General features: G+C 46.9%; 2 protein-coding genes across 19 annotated transcripts in view; one reads left to right on the top strand and one right to left on the bottom strand.

Moving 5' to 3' along the window:
* RUFY1 (RUN and FYVE domain containing 1) overlaps nucleotides 1–7733 on the top strand; it is a 68317-nt gene extending 60584 nt beyond the window's left edge. For 2 of the 3 annotated variants that reach the window (XM_082723567.1, XM_082723565.1), the window contains 3 exons: nucleotides 1547–1595; nucleotides 2667–2744; nucleotides 3825–4350. In XM_082723567.1, the coding sequence (XP_082579693.1) occupies nucleotides 1547–1595; nucleotides 2667–2744; nucleotides 3825–3968 (271 nt within the window). In that variant the 3' untranslated portion in view covers nucleotides 3969–4350. Of the gene's footprint in view, nucleotides 1–1546; nucleotides 1596–2666; nucleotides 2745–3824; nucleotides 4351–5917; nucleotides 5960–7102 lie in introns of those variants that run through there. The other variant, XM_082723566.1, reaches the window with a different exon arrangement.
* On the bottom strand, nucleotides 7261–17271 carry HNRNPH1 (heterogeneous nuclear ribonucleoprotein H1). 16 transcript variants are annotated; one of them, XM_082723624.1, is made up of 14 exons: nucleotides 16953–17271; nucleotides 15710–15838; nucleotides 14291–14446; nucleotides 13936–14079; nucleotides 12276–12414; nucleotides 11158–11336; nucleotides 11004–11075; nucleotides 10814–10947; nucleotides 10521–10656; nucleotides 10059–10118; nucleotides 9877–9966; nucleotides 9120–9212; nucleotides 8603–8652; nucleotides 7261–8001 (listed from the first exon to the last, which is right to left on the bottom strand). In XM_082723624.1, exons 2-13 carry the CDS (start codon nucleotides 15804–15806, stop codon nucleotides 8603–8605), a joined length of 1350 nt encoding a protein of 449 aa, XP_082579750.1. In that variant the 5' UTR covers nucleotides 15807–15838; nucleotides 16953–17271; the 3' UTR covers nucleotides 7261–8001. The 16 variants fall into 16 exon arrangements, with proteins under 16 accessions (XP_082579750.1, XP_082579738.1, XP_082579749.1 ...); XM_082723612.1 differs by having other exon boundaries at nucleotides 9907–9966; XM_082723623.1 differs by lacking the exon at nucleotides 16953–17271 and adding an exon at nucleotides 16322–16516.
* Nucleotides 17272–25116: the final 7845 nt, after the last annotated feature.

Genomic DNA, 25116 nt, shown 5'->3' with positions numbered 1-25116 from the left:
CCTTAGGAGTCAGGAGTCGTAGTTGCAGAGGGACAGAGATCCAACTCAGACTGTCTCAAAGCAAAAAAAGCTATCAGGACTCAGTCTCTCCCTCCTCCTCTGCCGTCTTGTCTGCTGCTCCCTCACTGGTGGCTGGCCCCTAGCAGAGTCTGTTCTGGCTTCTGCCCCAAACACAGTGACTGGAGAGATGGGGGTCCCGTGGGGCCTGTGACCAGAAGAGGTCCAGACACGGGGACCAACAGAGAAGTGGCTAGAAACACAATGCAGCAGCATGCATATCAGTCAGACTGGGCTGGGCTTGTGTTGAGGACTGTGACGTGGGCGGGGATCCCCAGTGAGCTTTCTTGGTGCGTCCCTCCCTGCCTCCTGCTCTCTTCTCTCCATCTTGCAAGCCAACACCAGGTGACAGAAGGACAGGGCTCTCCTCAGATCCCTCCACCAGCTAGACGCAGCTGCCCAGTTTCTCTCTTTGGGCAGCATCCAGATCCTTCCCAGGTTTTCTTCTCCAGGTACCTGCCTGCACATTCAGGCTGCCATCTCAACTGGGGTCCTCCAGTGTCTCCCCCCGGGCAGCTTCTAGTCCTGTCAGGCTGCAGGCCTGTCTCTGAGCTGCTTGGGGTGGACCAAAGGCCCCCATGCTCAGTTTCCCAGTCCTCACCTGGAAATCTCATCTGTGTCTCAGACCCCTGCCACTTTGACCCTTCGGTTGATCCAGTGACAGTTTAGGCTGACATCACCCAGACTGCAAATACATAAAGTTTTCATTTTCTCTGGTTTAATTCCGCCAGTGTAGACCATGCTTGGGCCTGTGTTCTAGGTGGACAAGTAAGGAATTGTTCTTCCCCTAACAAGAATGGAGCAAGAACAAGTGAGCCTGTCGTCAGAGCAGGACTGTTCTAGAAGGAGCACGCAGTCCAGAAGGGGTGGGGGGAGCCCTGCAGATTCGGGTGCCTGCTGTAGGGGAGCCCCCGCGGCCCCTTTGGGCACATGTCCCACACAGGAATGGTGGCCCAGAGAAGCCAGGAACCTGATTTTTAGGAAATTACTCCTAATATTTAAAGATTTTATTTACCTATTTGACAGCAAGAAGGAAACACAAGCAGAGGGAGAGGGAGAAGCAGACTCTCCACGGAGCAGGGAGCCTGACACGGGGCTCCATCCCAGGACCTCAGGATCACGACCTAAGCCGAAGGCAGACACCTAACAAAGCCACCCAGGCATCCCTTCCAATTTTTAAATGGTTGTAACTACTTCAAAGTCTTTTTTAAACCTTGCAGGCTCAACAGTCTGTCTTGGGACCCTGTTTGGTCCACAGGCTCCACCTCAGAGCACAGCAGACGTGAGCCAACATGATGAGGTGACTCTGGGATGGTAAAAGGCAGAAAGCATGTTCTGGAACAGCTCCTGTGCAGGGCTGCTCTGTCCTGCTCCTGGTCACCCTCCCCAAGCCAGCTAGTCAGGCAGTGGCAGTGGGCTTGCCGATTTCGAGAGCCTCTCACAGCCATAAATCATCTTTATCTTTTTTTTTTTTTTTTTTTTTGATAAGGTCAAAGCTCAAGATGGAAGACATCAAAGAAGTGAACAAGGCGCTAAAGGTACTGGACTATTATTAACCCTGTCGGCCTCAGAACCCCTGTCCCCGGCTTAGAGAGCTCACGCTAATGCCCTGGGTGCCCAGGTTCTCCAGAGTCAGGGAAGGGTGTGCCCCAGAGGCATCCGAAAATGCAGCTCAGAGCCATGGGACCCGGGGACGGGTGACACTGACGGCGGCGGGGCCCAGCCGGGAGCCTTGGTGCTGATTCCGGCCTCTCGGCCCTAGTTGGGACAGTAGGCCTAGGTCACAGGTGCCCAAGTGAAGGGAGCGAAAAGTGGCTGAAGAAACCCAGGGATTTTTAAGCAGGGAGCATGAGACCTCTCCCTGCAGGTGAGGGGCTCGTTCGTGAGGATGCCTGCCACCCAGGGAAAGCAGGAACATGTGGACTAGGTCACCCGGTGCGGGCACCAGACTGGCCTGCTGGGGAAGCAAACAGGAGAGGAGGGGGCAGTTCAGAGAGGAGGGACAGCCCACCTGCAACAGGGAAGTCCGCTCTCCGCTGGATTGGAGACCCTAGCACCCGCCCGGTCGGGGATGGTGGACTGTCCTAGCCCCTTGCAGCAGCCTGGACGTGAACTTGGCTGCACTCACTTCCCCTGCCTTATATCTGGAAAACTTGAACGGAACTGCTGTGAGCAGCATGTTTTCCATCCCTGCCCTGCCCAGATGTGTCAGACAGCGACAGCCAGCAGCACCACAGGAATAAGCTGTCGGGCTTTGTGCCACAGCTTGTAAGGTCATTCTGTCACCATGGCCACCAGATGCCAAGGAGCCAGAAAAGCTTATCAGGCCTTTGGCCCCTTTGGGCGCCCAGTCTCTCCTGCTGAGTAAATGGCCCATCCTGTCCTTTAGAAAGCTCTCCAGAGCCTCCGGCCCCACCTCCCCACATTGTGCTGAGGGGTGGGGGCTTAGCATGTGGACCAGGGCCTCCCAGCCCACCCCCCCATGCGATCTGCAGCACCAGAGCTCCAGCCCCTTCAAAGACCCTGATGGTGGGCAATCAGAACATGGCTGTGGGGCCGTCAAGAGCCAAGCTGGAAAATGGAATTCTGTTGTGGTCTTCCCCCCACAGGGCCATACCTGGCTGAAGGATGATGAAGCCACGCACTGTAAGCAGTGTGAAAAAGAGTTCTCCATCTCCCGGAGGAAGGTACATGGGGTGGCCCTGCACCAGCTCCCACACGGCCTCTGGGGAGGCCTTCCCCCCTTCCCCTTTCCCGTGGGACCAGGGCCACTGCATGACCATGGCACTCGCTGGTTTGCCGGCCCACATGGATGGCTTCCCAGCTTGTCCGTCCTTTCAAGGATGGGCAGATTTCTTTGGGAGTTGGAGCTGCTCACGTACAGAATATGAAGGTTCATTGTCAGCAACAGGACCAAAACCTGGTTAAATTAGGCAAAAACAATCCAGAGAACCTGTGGTTGACAGGTCTCAGGACAGGCATCCATGTGGCACCTAGAGCTCCCTGGCAACCTGGGCAGATCCCGTGTCCCCAGGGCCTCAGCCTCTGCCTTCCGGTTCCAGAGCAGGAGGTCTTGCACCCGGCTTTGGGGCATTGATGGACCAGCTGGGCAGAACAGGAGCAGGACACAGATACCTAGCAAAATTGGAAACCTGTACAGCCCACAAAGTACCCTACCCCGCACCATGTGGCTGTGCATTCTCCCTGTCTGCGTCTTGTCAGGCCTCTCTGGAAAAGAAGGAAGACTCCACGATCCTGGCCTGTGCCTCACAGAAGGTCCAGAGGTGGAAACCGCCTCCTGAGGCGGCCTCTTGAGATCAGGCGCGTGTGCCCAAGGGCTTCTGGAGGTTGGGGCCTCACAGTCCCCGCACCTGAGTGGCCTGGCCAGGGTCCTGCCTGTTGTCTACTGGCCAGTTGGCAGAAGCTATGTGGATGCTTTCCTCCACCTGGTCTCTTCCATGCCTAAGGCTTCTGCACTGCCTGCACAAAACCAGCCTCGCCCAGCAGGAGGCACTGGCCATGAAAACTTGAGTTTCCAGCAAGGGCAGGGATGACAGGGAGTGAAGCAGGGCTCTTCGTGCAGCAGTTTGGGTAAGACGCATTTTAGGGCCTTAACTGCACATCCTTTACCCACACTCTACATGGAGGAGCCAAAGTCTACAAGGACCTCTTACCAATGGGCCCCAGCTTCTTGGGGAAGGATTCTAAGGGTGTTAGGCAAACAGAGGCACCTGGCCCACTCTGACTGCCTGTCTTATGTCCTTCAGCACCACTGCCGCCACTGTGGCCACATCTTCTGCAACACGTGTTCCAGCAATGAGCTGGCCCTGCCCTCCTACCCCAGGCCTGTGCGCGTCTGCGACAGCTGCCACACCCTGCTTCTGCAGCGCTGCTCCTCCACTGGCTCCTGAGCGTAGGAGGGGTCCCCGGGAGCTGACGGGGACTGACGAGGGTTGGGCAAGTCTGCTGCCAGAGGGAATCTCAGGAAGGACTCCACTCCTCGCAGGATCTGCCAAGGAGGCATGCACCCTTCCAGAGCATCTGGATCGAAACTCTTCCTTCTCCCTTGGCCGCATCACCAGCTTTGGCTCCCATGTAACTTCAGGATTTTGCTACTGTCATTTTTCACTTTTCACACAGTTGAGTGGTTTTCCAGCAGGTGCACTAGTGTAGTGAGCACCCCGTGCCCCTCTTCCCACCCCACCCCCACACTGTGCCTTCCCTGCTTCCAAGTCTGGCCATGTCACACCCTTGTGAATGCATCTCAAGATCTGCAATAAAATCCTTTATTTTTCACTCTGGTGCAGAAAATATCAGTCTCTGCAGGAGGCCTCAGACCCACCCCATGTCCCCCATGTCAGGACAGGCCATTACCTCCACCAGTAGGCACAGAGGAAGTGAGCTTACCTCCACTCGGCTCAGGTGTTCCTTTAGCCACAGGAAGCTGACCCAGAGGACGACAGAGCTTCGTCTGGCGCACTCCAGGTGGAGATACCTGTGGGAAGCTACCTGCCAGGCAGCTATTTTTCCAAGCAGTGCTGGGACAGGCACTGGTCAGCTGTGGAAACCGACTCCATGCATGCTCACCCCCACCTGATGGGTCCAGGTCTTGAATGTTCAGGTGAAGGAACCAAAACTAGTGCCATAGTGCTGTCCAGACTAGTCTGTCTGTCCGTCTGTGGAGCCTTGGTGAACTCCCCTTGCTCACTGCCGAGTGCCTCACCCCTTCGTGGGCTTTGACCCACCGCCTGGCTCAGGAAGGTTAGGTCCCAGGATCTGTAGGCCCAGCTCCAAAGTCATCTTCCTTCTGGGCTGGTTTCCCCATCGAAGCAGGAAGAACATGGCATTAAGAGCAGCTGCCAGAGGCCCCCTCTCCCCTTCCGTCACTTCCTCTAAGCAGTTTTGTTTTGTTTTTTTTTAAAGATTTTATTTATTTATTTGACAAGAGATCACAAGTAGGCAGAGAGGCAGGCAGAGAGAGAGAGAGAGGAAAGCAGGCTCTCCACTCAGCAGAGAGCCCTATGTGGGACTCGATCCCAGGACTCTGGGATCATGACCTGAGCCGAAGGCAGCGGCTTAACCCACTGAGCCACCCAGGCGCCCCCCTCTAAGCAGCTTTTTAAATCTCATTCAGGACCCAGCTTTTCCAAAAATGCTTAAACGTGCTGCTGCACTGCCCCCAGCTGGTCTAGCAGTAGAAGTCAGTACCTTGTTTTCAGTGCACCCAATTTGGATTCCAGCTTGCTGGGGAGCCTTAGGCAGGTCACTTCACCTCTGGGCCTTAGCGCTCATCTGCACACAGAAAAGCAAGCAGGAGACACCTGACTCCTAGACTGTTCAACTCCGTAAGTGGGATGTTTCCACCACTGCACTCAGTGCTCTTCCCTGTATCATAACCAGTTTTCTTTTCCCCTCCCTTCCCCACCCACAAGCAACAGATGGCCAACAGGTATCCCTCTGCCACGAGGAACCAAGTATTTATTTAGCTGCTTGAGACAGAACTTTTCTCCTCACACATCAGACATGCCCCTGGACTTTGGAATCCTCAGGCTGTGGTCTGACAATCTTTCTGAGTACCGAGGAACCACAGATGGCCTGGGGCAGTGCTGCTCAAGTGGACACGCACAGGGCCATTACCCAGGGACAGGGATCACGTGAGAACCTGAACTCCAGCAGCATCTGGAGGTTCTGGTCCCGGCTAGCAAGCGCACCCAGGAGGTTCTCAGGTCCACAGAGCACGAGGTTCCAATGCACCAGAATGGCCCAAGACTCACTCTGCAGAAGCCGCATGGTTCTGCTCTCACTCAGTCTTCCTCCCCACGCCTCTAGTTAACAGTCCCTTCTCCTCTTCCATCAACAGGCCTTTTCTCAACACAGATATTAAAGAAGCTGAAGGACCCAGGTAAGGAAACCTCCTGGGGCCTTCTCAACATGCAACATGTGTCAGTTCCACAGACCCTGAGCAACACTGCCAAAATCCCAGGGGCAGTTCTAGGTTGAGAACACAGCTGAAGACCAAACGCTCAGATGTGCCTCCCAAAACGGAGCGTGCTCTAAACCAGGACACGTGCCAAATCTAACCCTCCTATACCCCACGCCCCACTGCAGGCCTTTCCCCTCCACCACGCAGGAGAGTAGTGCCCCCAGGCGTGCCGAGGCCATGGAGCAGGGCAGGGTCTGCAGGGCCCCTGTGGCACATGCTTGTGCAACACTGCCATGTACAGACACGTAGAAATCTCACCCAAGATCAAAGGGGAGAATCTTCGAGTACTATCCAAGTGAAAAACGGATTCAGATCCTTAATTTGGCTTATTAAGCTTCAGTCTTTAGTCATCTACTGAAGGGACTTTGGAGATGACCTTTTAAAGGTGCTTCATGCCAGCTACTCAGAGGTCTACCAAAACAAATGGATTTCAATTACTGAATTAAAACTAGTCCTTGGGGGGCACCTGGGTGGCTCAGTGGGTTAAGCCACTGCCTTCGGCTCAGGTCATGATCTCAGGGTCCTGGGATCGAGTCCCGCATCAGGCTTTCTGCTCAGCAGGGAGCCTGCTTCCCTCTCTCTGTCTACTGTGATCTCTGTCAAATAAACAAATAGAATCTTTAAAAAAAAAAAAAACTAGTCCTTGGCTCAGAAATGCAACTTGGTAGTCTACCTCAGACACTGTAAGGAATTAATTCTGCCCGAAGTAGACCTGTTTTTTAGTAAAAAAAGGACCAAAAGACTCCATTTGAAAGCTATTTATAAGCTAGCTCCTAGAACCCTCCCCCATGCTCCATGTAAGCAAAACTTCAGAGGCGCCACTGGTGTGGGAAGATCACCTACCTAGTGAGTTCCCCCCACCTTGCCTCTGGCACTCCCTTCTCAGCCATGCCTGCCACGGGCCTCTGGGGACATGCAGATCATGCAGTAGAATAGTGCCACCTCTCCCTGGGTTTTGTGCAAGCGCTTAGCAGTCAAAAGGACTTTGGGTTAGGTCCTGTGCAGCCAGGCCAAACACACAGCCCTTCCACAAGGGCCCCTAAAACCTACGTTTACCTTCAGTTGCACCGGAGGGAAGAGGAGTCGGCCGACATCTACACAACAGCCTCGGCTGCCGAGCCTCTCTGCCACGGCCAGAGATGTGGGCCACTGTCACCTATGCCCCAGGCAGGAAGAGAGCACCAAGAAACAGTCCACATGACACTGAAGCACAGACAAAGTGCAGTTTTTAAAAGGAAGATTTATTTGACAAGTTTCACTTAGCGCAATACACCTAAAAGGAAATCACGATACAAGGAAAGGTTTAAATCAAGGCCTCAGAATTTCATACAAACACCAAGACCAAAATCCTAACGTATGGTGTTGCGTCTCAAAGTCCCCCATTAACTTAAAAAAAAAAAAAATTCAACTTACGTGCCTTAGAGGTTATTAAATGAAACTAGAATTAACAAACATGCCAAATGTGTTCACTTTTAATTGTAGACACAGCTCCTATATTGAGTTTTACAAAAAAAAGCATGTCTTTCAACATGCATCCCAACAGTGTTCAATGTAATGTAGAAGAGCAACATTTAACATAATTCAACTGCTTTAACCTAAATACACTTGCTGCTTAAGTACATCCTACAATAGAACTAGAGAAAAAGCTGAAAATTGTTTAACAGTTTATAGTTTACTCAGCTGTTACATCCTAGATGTGTTCAAAAATACTGAACCTTAAGTCTTTTAAAACAATCCTGATTTCCACTTAGAGTAAGCATCAATCACAAGCTTGTATTGCAAAACTGTTAAACTTTGTTTCTTTTAAAAAAACAGTGACCAAGAGTCAGTGATCAGGATCAGTTACATTCCCCATCCACCACTCATACTGGACATGCTAGACATCCCTCCCATTCCGTTCACGCCCACAGATGCTCGGCTTCCGCTACTGTAGTAGCTGCTGTTCACTGCTCCTTGGCTGCCTGCAGAGAGAGCAATGCGACAAGTCAGCAGAATCATCAGATCATCAGCCAAATAAAATATAGCATTCCAAGAAAAAGTTTAAAAAGTATACGAGTACAAATGGCTGCTGTCCAAGTGGCGAGAAGCATGTTTGGGAAAGGGGACTCCCGACTCCAAACAAGTCTCAATTAACCCCTTTTCTCTGCAGTACCAACTTGCCAGACTCTTGTGCTACCATTTAACTGGATGCTTCAGGATCAACATAGAAAATTAAGTTTAAAGGAAAACTAGTGTTTTTCAAAAATTGCAAAATTACTTCATGTTGTTTTTAAAGCTAAGCAAGGCATTTTAAAAAAAAATTTACCATAAACATTCACAATGTGTCCATCGAATGGCATATATATGAATAGGGAGGACAGGGGCAGTCTCTTGCTTTTCCTACTGATGGTGGGCAGGGAGTGAGACGACAAAAGTTGGGACTAAAGGCAACTCACTGTGCCCAAAATGGCAGCCTCCATGGAGTTAAGTCAGAGCCATTGACTGCTATAGAAATAGTGTTATTACAACATATCAGTATTTGCTATTGGGAATTTAAATTATATTTTTTGAGAAAATATTTACCTATGCAATGTTTGATTGAAAATCACTGGAGTTTTCCTGTAAAACTTGGTCTGCAAAAGGATTTTGTAGGGTAAGACTATAATACCAAAATCACCATTCTTTAGACCAATTGAAAAAAAAAATAAAAATAAAAGCAATCCTAGGATAAAACTGACTAGTAAATACGGTCCTAAACCCAACCACCATTCTACTATTTAAAAGTCTCCCTCCATCTAAAATGGATTTAATGCTAATCAAAAGACAGAAAAAAAAAAAAATCAACAGTTTAATTTTTTAATAAATGGAGGCAGATGTTTGCTGGCTCGACATTATTCCAAGTTGCAATGACTAGTTTTAATATATAGAACACTTCCCCCTCCCAATGATTGGTGCTGAAAATTTAGCTATCAAGAACAAAAGTTACATTTGGATGAAAAGCAAACATTAACCCAGTTTCGCCAAAAAGGTGCCTGCATATTCCCCAAACTAAAGAAACCTCCCTAAAACTTATTTCAAGTACATAAAAAAACACACTTACCATATCCACTCATGCTGCTCTGGCCACCATAGCCGCCTCCATAACCACCACTCAGCTGCTGACTGGCTGGGCCGCCGTAACTGGACTGGTTTGCTGTTAAGTTAAGAGAACATTAGGACCTTGTTCCATATGTAATGTGGTACCTGGTGGTACCGGGCTTGTTAATTCTAAGTCTATGATTTTTCCAGTCTTGACCTGATATCACTACAACCCTCTGCCTCCTTCTGCCTATTGCCTACGACCAAACTACCTTTCTACCCATATGAACTAAACAAACATTTATAAACCAAAAGGCCAACAGTATGCACATCAGCAGGACTAAATCCACAATTCTCTAAGTAGAGGCATTTTGAGAACACCTTAGGATACTGCTTAAATGGATTTAGTGGGGTTTTCCCCCCATAATTTGAAAGGTCATACACAGGCTATCACTGAATACCTAATTATGCCCAATTAACCATGCCCAAAACTTTACTGACCTTGTGCTTTTAACTAAATATTCATTTTAAACTTCTACTTCATACTTAAGACAATTCACTAGTTTCTGCAGTCCCCTCCCCCAAAACTACTTTAAACTAGCTATCTAAACAGTTTTAACTGGAAAAAACTTAAATAAGCCAGACACAAAATTCAAATTGAAACCTCTTTGCTTAACTTAATTATGCTAAACTCATTAAAATATAAATTAACTTAACTTACATAATCGACTTATATAGATATAAACGTTTTGGTTTTTAAAAAAACTAACGATATTTACACAAGCCCATGCCTCCCATCATTTGGCTACCATAAGCACCACCGCTTGCTCCTGCTGTAGAATTCAAGAAGAGTTCTACATATCTGTGTTCTGAAATGAGAGAAAAGGCATACAAGGTTAGCTTAAAAAAAAGACACTAAAGTGATATTTACACAAACCCATGCCTCCTAGCATTTGGCTACCGTAAGCACCACCGCTTGCTCCTGCTGTAGAATTCAAGAAGAGTTCTACATATCTGTGTTCTGAAATGAGAAAAAAAAAAGTTTGAAAGTGTTTGTTGGTGAAAGAGAAGATAAGCACTTAAAGTTCTTAAACAATATGTGAATTTCAATACTTTTGGTAAAAAAAAAATTCTAGCTGCTTCTCAGCTGATTACACTGGTTTCAAAAACCAGCCTTCTGAAACATTCACCTAAATTGCTTTAAGTTTGCCAATTAAGGATATACTTCAAAGACCAGGTTATCACAAACCCCTTTTCACTATCACACTAATTTCTAAAACCCACATGCTTTTTCAACACACACCAAAAAACTAATCCATTGTTGGAGAATGCATTTTTCTCATATATCCTTACTATTTATCACAAACCTTGGTCACTCAACCATCTGTTAGAGAGACCCCAAGATACTTAAAACCACACTTACGCATATTTGCTTTGTCTTTTGACATCGCGGCCACAGCATCTTCATGAGTCGCAAACTCGACATCTGCTTCACCAGTTACTCTGCCATCAGGACCAATTTCAATATGTACTCTCACAGGGTTGAGCGGTGAAAAAAACTAAACACAAGGTATTTCAGAGAACGAAGTCAAAGATCTACCATTACAAAAAAGCACAATTTATAACCTACTGTTTCACTTACTTAGATTTAGATTAAGAACCACATTTTTACTGCTATCCTGAACCAGACAACTGGTAAATTTATCCTACACTTACATTGTAAATGTCGTTCTCAGTAGCTCTGTAAGGTAATCCCCTCATGTGTACACAATGTCCTGTTGTGCTCTGGAAAGTAGAGCCACCATCCCCATATCTGTGATCAGACATTCCTGAAAAACAGTAATTGAGGTCTAGATTGACGAGAGTGTAAGCATCCTTCAGTTGAGAAATTTAATTCTTACCTTACCTCTTCCAAATCTATCCGACCCAAATCCATAGCCATCATTATAGCCATTATAATCATCATAGCCTCCATAACCTGAAAGACATTAAGTACAATCAACCAAATGAAAACAGTTACAGGAGAACAGATCTAATGATGCCTGCATGTCCTCACGTACCTCCACCATAAGCACCACGCCTCATCCGTTCAAAGCCAGCTCCCCTGCCAATGCTGTTATACCCTCTGCCAGCTCCAGGTCTGTCATAGGGACCTGGCCGCTGCATGGCCATAAGCTTTCGTGGTGGATCATAGTGAGTTCTAACTTCAGCTCGACTGCTCTTAAAGATTTCGATATACCTAAAGCATTGTTCATGAGGGAAGGGGAAGGGGAAGGGAGAGAGAACATTAGTCCATTTCATACAAGTATTTAGTTACACAAGAAAACAATGTAGTCATAGCCATGAAACTGACTAATATTTAAAGCCAGATTTCTTATATTTGCATAGGCAATGACCAGAAATTCACTCAATTGTAAGATTTAACGTAAAATTCATAGAGTAAAACTCACTCCTCGGAGGCAGAGAGCCCAACCTTAGGGGTAGAGAGGAGTACTAGAAATAAATGTCTTAGGAGGGAAAGAATTCCACTCAACTTTCAACATTTCAGGTCTTAAATCCATTGGCCGTATGTATAGCAAGTGGGCTAAAAAGCCAGCCTCCACCAACAGTCTAGCCCACACTACACATTTCCTTTCGCCAATAATACCCCAGGCCTATGCTTTTAGTAGGAATCAGCATAGGTAAGCGCATGCTTCAATGAAAAATAGTCACAAGCAAAGAGAATAAAACCTTTTGTGACAATTTCTTGAAAGCTATGCTTATTAATACATATGCAGAATATTTATACAGCAAGAAAAAGTTTGTTGCATTTCAACTTTAAAAACAAGATCAGAAAGTATCACATTTTCTTATGGTAATATTAATTTACTGGGTGGGTGTTATTATAGCTAAAGCCAGGTTTGCATTAACATTTGTTTAAAGCCATAGTCTCTCAACTCTACTGTTTAGAATTAGGAATCTTGCAATATTGTCAGGGAGGTCAAATTAACTGGGGACAATTTTAAAACCTAAACTTTAATCTCAATGCATTATGGGACTTTACACAGAAAATTTGAAAATTGTGGCAAAATATTAATTGGGACTAGAAAATAGATTTCTTCCTTCTAAGCAGAGAGAATATGGATTTAACTGTTTACCATAAGAAAAGTGACAAATCCAACCAACCATCCATCCCCACCTGTGCCCTATTCTTTCCTTGTGTTTCTTTAGAGCCTTTTCAGCTATTTCCTGTGAAGCAAACTGCACGAAGGCCTCCCCCGTACTCCTCCCCTGGAAGTCCACCGGCAATGTTATCCCATTTGGCACGATTTCCAACCCTTCAACCCAAGGACAAATAACCCCAGTAGGGGGGCAATATTAACATCACAAGCCCAGAAATGATTCTTCTTATAGCTTTAAATAAACCAGAATTTTAACTTTAGGCGAATGGTATGTTTTCAACAAGTACTCTTTACATATGCATTGCAGTAATATGAAGTTCCATTATTACAAAGTATAACTCAATTCTTAACACACCCCATGGCATAGTATGTAAAAACAAAACAAAACAAAAAAAAAAAAAACAAACAAAAAACACTTGAAACACAGGATGCATTAAGAATTCAACGATTAACACTCTAATCTATGCAAAATAATGTTGAGAATTACACAAGAATTTAATCAAGTTTCAAGCATTAAAATACAACAGTTACTAAACTTAAAACACACCTTTTACCTCATTTTATATTTCAATGTTTTAAGTTAGTGGAACTTCAACTTTTAAAAAAAATTACATTTAAACATTTTATATACAAATTGAAACATTGCTTTAAGTCATATAATTGACAAACATACAATCTAAACTTTCAACAAACAACTGATCTACACAGCACAATCATGCACTCTTATGCTCTAACAGTAGTTATGATTCACTTCTGGAAATTCCGTCTATGAAAAATCCTTTCCGTGGATACATTCCCAAGCTTACAAAAAGGGCTTAAAGCACTTTCCTAGAAGATATGAAATTATGTTCATATTTAACGTTGACAGATAGCATTCAATTCTCACCAATTTAGACAAAAACAATCAGAACAGACTTGATTTCAAAAATTCTGGCAAAATATTAGGACTTGATACATATCTAAAATTTTATCACATACTACACTGAACCATGAAAGGATTTGTTCTTAATTCCACTTTATCACATTAATATAGTTACTTAAAATAAGATTTAACATTCTGCTAAACATGCAATTTTATCAGCTCTTCAGCATAAAAACATTCAAATACTTTAGGCCCAGAATAATTTCAAAACACTTAATGTATTTCAGATACATACAGACTATATTCAAACTACTCCTACATTAGACTGACTTTTAGTAAGTTCATATAATTCCCTATCTAAACCAATCCTAAAAGTTTTTTTTCTCCCACAAAGAGAATCAGACCATTAGAGATTTCTGGGCCCATGACCCAATGTGTCTTAAGACACAGGCACTTGCCAGAAGTACAACCTGATACTAATCTAACGTTAAGGGATCTTACCTTTACCTTGAAGTACCTTGCTGAACAGCATTGTGAGGAAAGTAGTTAAGCTGTTGAGGACAATCCTCAAAGATCTACTCTGAACTACAAACACTAAATACAAGCAAAGTTAGCATTTTGGAAGTACTTAATTTCCACCTTTAAGATGGGCTTAAATTATTTGAAGGTCTCCAGGAAGAAGAAAACATTTAATTCATCTGCATATACTCATACCTGTTTAAGTACCTAAGCTAATGGACTTTAAGGTCTATTAAATCACATGTTGCCAGAAGCTAGCCAGAACTCACTGCTCAGCATCAAACACAACTACATACCTGAGAAGAACTGAACAATTTCTTCCTTGCTACATCCAAAGGGGAGTCCTCTAAGCCGTACAAAGCCATCATTGGCCGTGTCGGGACTATTTGGACCAGTATGCTTCAACACCCAATCCATTTCAACGTTGTTTGACTTGAATACTGAAAAAGGTGCTTAGAATTAGTCAATTTTGGAAAGTTAGAGAACAAAGTTCAGACTTCCTGGGTCTTTAGATAATCTAGGAAGAGCTGCCATAAACTCCCTTAGCTGACCATTTCCATGCGGTCAAATACCTAAAATTCAGAAGGGGTAAGATAGAGCTCTATGTGTTTAATATTTTATTTACTGTTACTAGGGCAACATAAATCAAACCTTCAACATATCTGTGTCCCATAGTTTCTCTGTCTTTTTTCAGGGCCAATTTGACTTCATCTTCTGATTCAAGTTCAACAAAAGCCTCGCCACTCGGTCTGCCTTCTCTGGTGTAGATGAAACGAATACCTTGAGCCCCATTTTGAATTTTGCAGTCTGGAAAAAAAACAACCGTTAATACAGAATTTAAAACTAAAAAACCACCTCTGGGTGATACAGATGAAACGCCTGTTTACTTCCCTGCTACAAAGCAAGCTACCACAATGCCTAGATTGACTGTAGTACCAACTCCCAGGGCTGCTGTCCAGTACTTAAACCGTATCTTCCCCCAAACGTTCTTATTCCCTGGACACCTTCCCATTGTATTGGATTTTCTTCACGCAATTTCTTATCAAAGTTATCTCCAAGTCCTCTCCATTGAACATCCAAGTCTGAATTTCATTTTATGCCATTTTCTGAGTCTGGTTTCAAGTTTTGGTCTGGGGCACTTGATGGTTTTACCTTACTAGCAGCAACATACAATCTCTCCTGCAAATCTAAATAACAGGGCCCATACTTACCTAAAAGGGGATCAATGTTAGCAAGCTAAAATGCTTCAAGCTGCACAGCTGAAGCCAAACCCAGTCTTGCTCACTGCAAGGTGGCTTCCAGTGTACCTGGTTCTCATTTTACACGTCGCTTTCTGTTACCAACGCTAAATTCAGATTGTAAGTCAATCCTACAAGTGTCCTTCCAAAACCTGTAAGTTTCTACCAAATATAGCTGTATCACTCTAAACTCACACTAACAATGTGGACAAGGGACATTTTGGTAAAAATTATTCAGGAAACCTGCATACTGGAAAGAAGCTACGTGGACAAGTGAACTTCCCTGGGCTGCAGTGTCCTCAACTGTGAGCCAGATCAAGAACTAGTGGAGCAAGAACTCTTCACAACTACCCTATCTGGATCAGGAAAATTTTTTGAAATTAGTAACATTTCAAATTAAGTCAAAAGCCCCGCTTCCGGTACATACAGAAACTGGAAAGTTGCTGTACTTTAAGGATTCGCAAAAGGTTATTAGCATTATCTGCCCAGTTAACTGGACAATTTTCCCAAGATGGAGAAAAATCCCATTTATCCTTCAGAAAAGACAGTCGTAGGAAGACGGGTGCTTACGGGTAGGCAAAGAGGACAAAAAATCCGCCGGAGAGGCCGCACTCCCCCCACCCCCCACAGGGCTCGGAGGGCGGGCGGGCGGGGCTTTCGCAATTTCCATTGCGTAACAGCGGACCGCCAGGCGCGAGCCACCCAGCGGGAACGTCTGCCGCCCGCGCCCCGCCAGGGGGCGCCCCGAGCCCGACCCGCCCGCCCCCCCGGCCCTACCTCCCGCCCGCCGGCCGGCTCCAACAGCGAACTCCCGCCTCCGCTTCAAACTCACCGGAGAAAAAACGCTGCACTTCATCTGCCGAGCAAGACCAGGGCAAGCCCCGGACCTTCACCACGAATCCCTCTCCGCCTTCGGTGCCCAACATCATCGTCTCCTAAGGCGTCCTGGCGTCCACACAAACTGCAAGCCGGGGGACGAGCGTCAGACCGGGAAATGGGGCAAAACAGACTGGCCCCCGCCCTCCAGCCGCCCGCCCGCCCGCGGAGCCCGACGAAGACCCGAGCCCGTGCGGACGCCCGAACCCCGGCGATACTAACACTCAACACCCCTCCGGCCAGCGGCCGGGCCCCCGAGGCCACTCTAGACACCAGGGGCCGCTGCCCCAAGCCGAGGGGGCCCTGGCCTAGCGCCAGCGTGGAGGCAAGGAAATGGCGGCGGCCGCTTCCGCTCCGCCTCCTCCGACATCTCACACAATAGAGTCGACGCGGCCTGCAGGCCTCGGCGGCCCCGCCGCTACTCAGCCTGCTCTTCCTGGCTCCAAGCGGCAGCCCGCACCTTGCCAGGGCCCCCCAGGCTCTACAGAGTTCTGGGGGCAGGCAATCCTTGCAAAAATGGCACCCTTGGGGGCCCCTGGCCGGCAAACACAGAACGACAAACACTTACCTGAACACACGACTTCGGCGTGGCTGAGAAGAAATGGCCAGCAAGCGCCTGCGCAACCTAAATAAGGCCCTTAGAACAAGCTCTGCGCACGCGCAGCTAGGTGCCCGCACCGCCCCCTTGAGTCACACAGAGCTGAGACGCATGCGTAATTTCAGGAGCCGGGCCTCTCCAGCCAGCGCACTATTTTGCACATGCGTTTTGGGCTCATTCCCCTCCCACCTCCATAAACCCCGCTGGGCCTTTTTGCGCCTGCGCCAACCCGCGATTATTGAACTTGGAGCCTCCGCGGTTTAGGATTTAGCCTCAGGCGCATGCGTCTTCTTTCAAACCGTTCTGTCGCCTTACCCGCCAGAGTGGGGGAGGGGAATGGCGGCAATCAATTGCCGGGGGCGGTCGTATGTAAGGCAGTCCCCAGCTCTGGGTTGTGGTGAGAAGGACGTGTTCCTGCGCTTACCCTAGCCCATTATCCGCGCTCTGGGCGGACCTGAAGAGACAGCCGCTCCCGGCCCTGGCGCCGCCTGTACCCCATTTCTCCGCAGAGCCAGCCCCTGACCACTTGGGCCTCTCCTTGGGGGGGGGGCCTGTAACACCAGGAGCACGTCCGAGCCGCGTATGCCCCCACTCCCCTTACCTGCCACCGTCGGGCCTGGGGCCCGGACCCGCGCGGGGTCCCCGTGCCTCAGTCCTGTACCCCGCTTTTGCCCTAACGAACTCGTACCCCGCGACTCCTGCTGCGGCGCCCCGGGGTAGGCGGGCCCTAAATGCCGCGGGGCGCTGGCACGAGAAGGGGTGGCCGGATGCCGCGTCCCGCTGCGCCTCGTGAGCGCCAGACTCCGCTCGCCGCAGCGGGTTCCCGCTCAGCTCTTCCGAGTCGAACTAGGTACCGCCCGGTCCGTTTCCCGGGCGGAGACACTGGGAGGATGACTCCGGGTCTCCTCGTGTGCGCATGTGGCACAAGATGAGTGAGGTTCGCGAGTCCCACCAGCACTGCGGAAAAACGACCCGCCTGTCCTCTCCCGCTCAGGCCTGATGGACACGGCCCCTAAAACAACTCAACAATAAGGTAGCGTGGGACAGTTCTCGAGGGCCTCTCTGAATGCCGCCATGGAAACTTCCAGGCGCCGCGTGTCCCTGCCGAAGTGCAACGGTCTGGAGTCCGAAAACAGTTATGATGTCGGGGGAATAAAATGGGATGGTGATCTAAGATAGGATCCCAGAGGTAGGGAAGGGCCCGATCTTGAAAAGCTCTTCACCGGCTATTTAGGTCTGGGCAAGGGTGTTAACTCCCAAATGCAAAGGAGCACTAGGAGCTATTTGTAAAGGAACAGGCAGGGCTAATCATGCTGCCTGCCCTCGGATGAAAACAGAGCTAGAAGAAATCACCATGATGTGGGACTCCCGAATCCCAAGCAGACTGAGAGTCCAGCACGGATCTCTGCGTGATTCAAAAGTAAGGACAACACTTTTTGCTCCTGGATGGTCTCTCCAGGATATCACAAAGACACCTCCCAGATCTCCAGGATATCACAAAGACACCTCCCAGAAGTTTGTTCTTCTTCTAATTTTTTGTTTTAATTGAGGTATAATTAACATCCGGAAGTATCTTCTTAATAGGTCATAGCTGTTGAGAGTTCTGGTCTTAACTAAATGACCAAGGAATACCTGACCCCCTTGGTAATGCATTAGAAAATCATGTTTGACCTTTTAACAATATGGCCACACTCCTAAGATGGTATTTATCCTATTTTTTTATATAGTTTCGTGGGATTTTCTTCCATATAATGAGAATGGGGGCACCTGGCTGGCTTGGTTGGTGGAGCATGTGAATCTTGATCTTGGGCTTGTGGGTTTGAGCCCCACATTGAGTTTAGAGATTACTTTAAAACAAAAATCCTTGGGGTGCCTGGGTGGCTCAGGTCATGATCTCAGGGTCCTGGGATTGAGCCTTGCATCCGGCTCTTTCCTCAGCAGGCAGCCTACGTCCTCCCTTGCTCTCTGCCTGCCTCTCTGCCTACTTGTGATCTCTGTCTGTCAAATAAATAATCTTTTTTTATTTTTTTAAAGATTTTATTTATTTATTTGACAGAGAGATAGAGTACAAGCAAGCATAGAAGCAGGCAGAGAGAGAGGAGGGGAAGCAGGCTCCCCAATGAGCAGAGAACCCGATCCTGGGATCATGACCTGAGCCGAAGGCAGAGGCTTTAACCCACTGAGCCACCCAGGTGCCCCTAATCTTTTTTTTAAAATCCTTTTAAAAATGTAATTCTATGATTATCATAGAAAGGCTAGATCAAAGAAAAAGGCAAGATCATTTCTTAGGATAAATTCGCAGATGTAAATTACTCAACAAAAAGGAACTAAGTCTTTTTGAAGGCCACTAACAAAGGTTACAGCACTTCACAACCCTCTCTGTGGTGTGTGAGGGTTCCATATCCCTTCTTTTACTGGTACTAAAATTTTCCTTTCCACTAATCTTTGCTAATGTGTTAAGCTACATCTCTAATTGGCATCTGCTTGAGTCCTAGCGAGGTAGAATAAATGTTAAACATTTATAGCCAACTCTCTGGTATATAGACTATCAGTTTGACTTCTTTTTTTTTTTTAAGATTATTTATTTATTTGACAGACAGAGATCACAAGTAGGCAGAGAGGCAGGCAAGGGGGTGGGGAGCAGGCTCCCCGCTGAGCAGAAAGCCCTATGCAGGGCTTGATCCCAGGACCCTGGGATCATGAACTGAGCAGAAGGTAGGCTTTAACCTACTGAGCCACCCAGGCACCCCTCAGTTTGACTTCTTTAGTGATCTTTTGGATTTTATTAAGTCTATCAGCCCTCAGCCACAGCTACCCCAAATATTTTTCTGTTTGCTTCAGAAAAACAGAATAAAACCTGTTTTTCTTCTACCTTCTACCTATTTTAATTATTTTTTTCAGACTTACTTATTCTAGAGATAAGGCATGAGTAAGAGGGGCAGAGAGAGTGGGAAAAGGAATCTCAAGCAGACTCTGATGAGCAGAGCTGACTTGGGTCTCAATCTTATTTTTTTTTTTAAAGATTTTATGTATTTATCAGAGAGAGAGAGGGGCAGGCAGAGGCAGAGGGAGAAGCAGGCTCCCTGCTGAGCAAGGAGCCCGATGTGGGACTCTGTGATCATGACCTGAGCTGAAGGCAGCTGCTTAACCAACTGAGCCACCCAGGCGTCCCGGGTCTCAATCTTATGATCCTGACTGAGATCATGACCTGAGCTGAAACCATGAGTTGGACAATTAACCAACTTCACCACCCAGGAGCCCCTGTTTTAATATTTAGAAACAAGGACGTTTTTAATTTTGATGAAATCAAAGCCATGGATACTTTTTTTACCTTTTCTATTTTACTTTCTTTTATCTTTTTTCTTTAAATGTGACAGCTATGTAATCTTTTTGTAAAAGATTTTATTTATTATTCATTTGGGGGACATAGAGAGAGAGAGAGAGAGAATCCCAAGCGGACTCTGCACTGAGCTAGGAGCCCAGCACAAGACTCAATCCCACAACCCTGAGATCTTGACCTGAGCTGAAATCAAGAGTTGGACACATGGGGGGCGCCTGGGTGGCTCAGTGGGTTAAGCCGCTGCCTTCGGCTCGGGTCATGATCTCGGGGTCCTGGGATCGAGTCCCGCATCGGGCTCTCTGCTCAGCAGGGAGCCTGCTTCCTCCTCTCCCTCTCTCTGCCTGCCTCTCCATCTACTTGTGATTTCTCTCTGTCAAATAAATAAATAAATAAATCTTTAAAAAATAAATAAATAAATTAATTAATTAATTAATTTAAAAAAAGAGTTGGACACATGGGACACCTGGGTGGCTCAGTTGGTTAAGCAGCTGCCTTCGGCTCAGGTCATGATCCCAGCGTCCTGGGATCGAGTCCCACATCGGGCTCCTTGCTCCGCAGGGAGTCTGACTCTGCCTTCCACTCTGTCTGCCTGTGCTCGCTCTTGCTCGCTCTCTCTCTGACAAATAAATAAATAAAATCTTAAAAAAAAAAAAAAAAGAGTTGGACACATAACCTGCTGAGCCACCCACGTGCACTGACATTTAGTTAATCTTTATTGACCTTAACAAGAAACAAAATGTGTCGAAGTTGTGATGAAAGCACTTTCTCTCCTTTCCCCCCCTCCAAGTACTCTCTTTGATCTTTAAGCTTAGAAAGCCATTTCCTATACAGAGATAAAGGATGTATTTATTCGTCACCTATCTCTTTCATCAATTTTATTTTTTTTTATTTTTTTTAAAGATTATTTATTTATTTATTTGACAGAGAGAGATGACAAGCAGGCAGAGAGGCAGGCAGAAAGAGAGGAGGAAGCAGGCTCCCCGCTGAGCAGAGAGCCCGATGCGGGGCTCGATCCCAGGACCCTGGGATCATGACCTGAGCCGAAGGCAGCGGCTTAACCCACTGAGCCACCCAGGCGCCCCACTTTCATCAATTTTAAAATAACATTTCTTCACAGTTTATCCTCTCTAAAATAGGGATGTGTCTTAAAAACCAGTGGTATGTTTTAATTGGCAGCATTTACCTAAAATAATGCCTTAAAATTGGTGACATTTTAGTTTTGATGGAAACTGGTATATTCCACTTTTTAATTTTTATGATGACACATTGTGGGCCATTAAAATTATGTTTTAGGGGTGTCTGGGTGGCTCAGCCGGTTAAGCCCTACCTTCTGCTCAGGTCATGATCCCTGGGTGGTGATCCCAGTGTCCTGGGATTGAGTCTCAAGTTGGGGTTCCTGCTCAGCAAGGAGCCTGCTTCTCCCTCTCCTCCTTCTGCCCCCCTTGATTGTGTACTCCCTCTCTCTCTCAAATAATACAGTCTTTTTTAAAAAAAATATAAAATTATGTATTTATAGATTTTTTTGCTATTGTAAAGTGATGTTTGTGATATAACTATGTGGGAAAAGGAGAAAACAATATTAACAAGTAGTATATAGACCATGTACAACTATCCTAATGTTACAATAAAACACCGTGACCACAGAAATACAAATAGAATGACAATCCAAAACCTTTTGCCACTGACTTTCAAAATAATCAATGTTAAAAAGAGTAATAAAGAGCTGGAAAGAATGCACGCAGGTGACATACACATACTTCGTCACCCAGGGGCCCACATGCATTGCATCACGGTTGGAATGTAAATTGGTACAGTCTTTCTGGAGGGCTATCGGCAATATATTATATATTCAAAATCTTAAAAATATACATCCCTTTTGGGGCACTTGGGTGGCTCAGTGGGTTAAGCCTCTGCCTTCAGTTGAGGTCATGATCTCAGGGTCCTGGGATCGAGCCCACATTAGGCTCCCTACTCAGCAGAGGACCTGCTTCCCTCTCCCCCTCTGTCTGCCTCTTTGCCTCTCCCCCTCTGTCTGCCTCTTTGCCTACTTGTGTTCTCTCTCTCTCTGTGTCAAATAAATAAAATCTTTTTAAAATATATATGTATATATATATGTCCCTTTTGAGGGACACATGGCTGGCTCAGTCAGTAGAGCATGGGACCCTTGATCTTGGCGTGGTGAGTTTGAGCCCAGTGTTGGGCCTAGAGCTTGCTTTACTTTTTTTTTTTTTTTTTTAAGATTTTATTTATCTGTCAGCACGATCACACAAGCAGGGTGAGCAGGGGGCAGAGGGAGAAAGACACTCCCCTCGCTGCAAGGAGCCCAATGCAGGACTCAATCCCAGGACCCTAGAATCATGACCTGAGAGAAAGGCAGATGCTCAACAAAATGAGCCACCCAGGCACCCCCAAAGAGCTTCCTTAAAAAAAAAAAAAAAAAATTACAAGAATGTTCATTGTAGCATGAAATAGGGAAATCTTAGGAAACAATTTAAATCGCTATTGTAGGGAATAAACTGTGGTACAGCTTTACTATGCATTCTCGCCTGACAGCTTTACTATGCATTCTCGCCTGGGATGATGTTTCCTCTGCAGGGGGCAAAAACTGGTTCTGGAGTTTGGGGGGGTGCTAATAACATTTGTACTATTACAATGGTTTATGGCCACCTAGAAAGAGATCTATGCTGTTAACATTTCATATGGGGAAGCATTAGGGGAAAAAACTGTCCAAAAAGTCTCCCTTGGGTAGCAACCATGAAAAAAAATTTTTTTCAGAAAAACTGATCTGTATAATGGAATACTCCATAGTTATTAAAAATGGTGGGGGTGCTGGGTGGTTCAGTTGGTTAAGCCTCCAAATGTGACTGTTGATTTCTGCTCAGGTCATGCTCTCGGGTCATGATCTTTTGGTTGTGGGATCTAGCACCACCCCACGCTGCCAAATCCGCTGGGTGCTCAGCGGGAAGTCGGCTTGAGGTTCTCTCTCTCCCTCTGCCTCTCCCCGCTGCTCTCTCTTTCACAAAATAAAATCTTTTAACAGTCATAATAATATGATGGTGATGTAGGGGTATATTTTTGAAAAGCCGTTTACAGTATTCCTTGAGTGAAACACAATTAATGGAACAATAATCGTATGGCTCAGTTTTTCTGGAATATGCATAATCACACACGTATAAATCCGAAACACTCACAGGGTCTTTAGATGGCGCGGGCCTGGGTAATGGCCGTTTTGTTTTGTTTCTCGGTATTTCCCACCGTTTTAATGCTCAACACCTGTTACTTGTGGCTAGAGCACTTCACAGTCCTCTGCGTGGTAAGACAGAACGTCGGGGCAGGAGCTTCTCCCTGTCCTCGCAGCAGCTCAGCACCAGCAGCCTCCCCAACGGCCCGGGGGCGGGCACACCGTTTCGGAGATGGAGACTGAACCCCGCGGCGGCCCAGTGGTTGGAGCCCGGGACTCGGCGCCCAAGCGCATCCCGCCCCCATGCCTCGTGGCGCTGCCCTTGCAGCCGCCGGGTCACGGTTGTGTTAAGCGAGACCGCTCCTCCCACGCCTCGTGCGGACTCGGAAACCACTCCGCCCGCTCTGAATTGGGGTATCTGGTGCGGCAGAAACAAAGGCGGAGGCGGAGCGTCCCCGGGGAGGGTGCTGGCTCTCCGGGAGGAGCTGGGTGCCCCGCAGGCCGCCACCAGGAAAAGGGGATCCTAACACGCCCCCTCCGGTGCTCTTAGCACATCTCATGTTATGCTGAAGGCGACCACGTGCACTTTGAACTCTATCCCTCTTGACCGTGGTCTCCAGGGCTTTCACCCAGGCACCCACTGCGGTTGCATCCTGAAGCCTGATGCAGAACACCTGATGGCTAACGCCACTCCTTACATCGAAGGATGTTTTACCGTGGGGGCACCTGGGTGACTGTGGGTTGAGCTTCCCAGCTGGGTTCCCGCCCAGGTCACGATCTCAGGGTGTGAGATCCAGCCCTGTGAAGGCTCCACCAGGAGCCTGTCTGCCCCTCTCCCTCCAAAAATGTAAATAAAATCTTTAGGGGGAAAAAATGTTTTAGGGGACCCTGGGTGGCTCAGTGGGTTAAAGCCCTTGCCTTCAGCTCAGGTCATGATCTCAGGGTCTTGGGATCTAGCCCCACATGGTGGGGGTGGGGGGTTCTCTGCTCAGCAGGGAGCCTGCTTCCTCCTCTCTCTCTGCTGCCTCTCTGCCTATCTGTGATCTCTCTGTGTCAAAATCTTTTAAAAACGTTTTTTTAAATGTGGTAAAATATACATCACAAAAAAGTGACCATGTTAACCACTTTTAAGCATAGGATTGGGTGGAATTAAACGCATTCACGGTGTGGTGCGCTGTCACCACCGTCCATCTCCAGACGGTCTTCATCTTCTCAAGCCAAAAGGCTACCCTTTAAGCACTAACTCCCCATTCTCCCTCTCCGTCCCCGGTGACCTTTATTCTACCTGGTACCGGATGTAAGTGGATGGTAGGACATTTGCCCTTGGTTTGTGGTTCATTTCACCCCATGCAATGTTTTCAAGGTCGACCCTCCTGGTAGCATAGGTAAGTTTCCATTTTTTCAAACTGAATAATATTGTTATGTGTATATACTACAATTTGTTTATTCATTCATCCACTAGTGGACACTGGAGTTGGGTTCCAGCTTGTCAGCTATTGTGAATAATGCTGCTTTGAACCTTGGGGTACAGATACCTGTGAGATTCTCAGCTTTCCTTTCTTTCAGCCATCTACCTATGAGCGGGAATTGCTAGATCATATGTAATTCTATGTTTTCCTTTTCGAAGAACCACTGTTCTTTCTTTTCTTTCGCTAGATCCTGAGTCACTTCAACATTCCCACCAGCAACGCACACAGCTCCCAGTTTGCCCACAGCCTCAGCAACACTCGTTCTTTTCTGGCTTTTGTGTTTGTTTCTGTATTTTTAGAGTAGCTGTCCAAAAGAGTATCTCACAGTGGTTTCCATTTGCATTTCCCTAAGGAATAGTGGTGATGAGCATCTTTTCATGTGCTTAGTGGCCATGCCTCTGTTTCCTTTGGAGAAATGTCTATTTGAGTTCCTTGACCACTTTTAATTTGTTTGTTGGTGCTGTTTGTCAATAAGTTTTAGGGGTTCTTTATGTATTGTGGATATTAATTCCTTATCAGATTTGCAAATATTTTCTCTTTCTGTGGATGATCTCTTACATTTTTTTAGAGAGATTTTATTTATTTGAGAGAGAGAGAGAGAGTGAACTTGAGGACAGGTAAGGGTAGAGAGAGAAGCAGACTTCCTGCTGAGCAGGGAGCTGGGAACTCCATCCCAGGACCCTGGGATCATGACCTGAACTGAAGGCAGCCACTTAACCGACTGAGCCACTCCAGGCGCCCCTGTCCCTGACACTTTTGAATCTTTGTAAATTCA

Source organism: Mustela nivalis, assembly GCF_964662115.1.
Source record: "Mustela nivalis genome assembly, chromosome: 3".
Lineage (NCBI taxonomy): Eukaryota > Metazoa > Chordata > Mammalia > Carnivora > Mustelidae > Mustela > Mustela nivalis.
This window is presented reverse-complemented; position numbering and strand designations above follow the sequence as displayed.